This window comes from Wasmannia auropunctata, unplaced genomic scaffold (assembly GCF_000956235.1).
Source record: "Wasmannia auropunctata unplaced genomic scaffold, wasmannia.A_1.0 LD269599.1, whole genome shotgun sequence".
Lineage (NCBI taxonomy): Eukaryota > Metazoa > Arthropoda > Insecta > Hymenoptera > Formicidae > Wasmannia > Wasmannia auropunctata.
This window is the reverse complement of record NW_012093291.1, coordinates 1-710: the sequence shown is the minus strand read 5'-3', so window position 1 is coordinate 710 and position 710 is coordinate 1. Positions and strand designations below refer to the sequence as shown.

Here is a 710-nt window from a genome sequence, read left to right as displayed (position 1 = left end):
TTCAAGCAGAAGACGGCATACGACAAATATATCATTTACGCTCTGCTGACTGCGGGCACGTGCGCCTGTATCGCATTGAGTTTCCTGTACGATTACACGTCATTCGTCTTCGGCAACGAGCACTCGACTGCTCTCCTGTCGCTGATGTTCGTGACCGCCCTCGTCGGGTGCACGAGTTCCGTGCTCTTCATGCCGTACATGAGGAACTACCGTGAGATCTATCTAGTATCCTACCTCGTCGGGGAGGGACTGAGCGGATTCGTACCGAGTGCCGTAGCGCTGATTCAAGGCGTCGGTGGTAATCCGAGATGCGTCAACGTTACCAAGCCAGGTTCCAGTCACCTGGAGTTCGTGCCCGCGGAATCGGATCCGAGATTCTCCTCCGAGATATTTTTCATCTTCATCGGGTGTCTGTTGTGCCTGAGCTTCCTCTCGTTCCTAAGCCTGAACGTCTTGCCCACGGCGCGCGGGGAGCGAGTCAAGCTTCCGAGCAGCATGGAAATGCTGCCGACCGACACGACGGCGCCGCCGAGCTACAAAACTAACTCCGGCTGGACAATGCCGAAGTATACATACTACTATTTATTAGTCATGATGGCTGTGGTCTGTTTCCTCGGTAACGGCACCTTACCGAGCATACAGTCGTATTCCTGCCTACCGTACGGCAATGTAGCGTATCACTTGACGGTCACGCTGGCCTCCATAGCCGG

At 54.8% G+C, this 710-nt stretch overlaps 1 protein-coding gene across 1 annotated transcript; it reads left to right on the top strand.

Annotated features, from left to right (window-relative positions):
* Positions 1-3: 3 nt before the first annotated feature.
* On the top strand, positions 4-705 carry LOC105462150 (solute carrier family 52, riboflavin transporter, member 3-A-like; the record flags this gene model as incomplete). The annotated part of the gene is made up of 1 exon (XM_011708682.1): positions 4-705. A coding segment is annotated over one exon (702 nt), but the record flags the coding sequence as incomplete, so codon positions are not given.
* Positions 706-710: the final 5 nt, after the last annotated feature.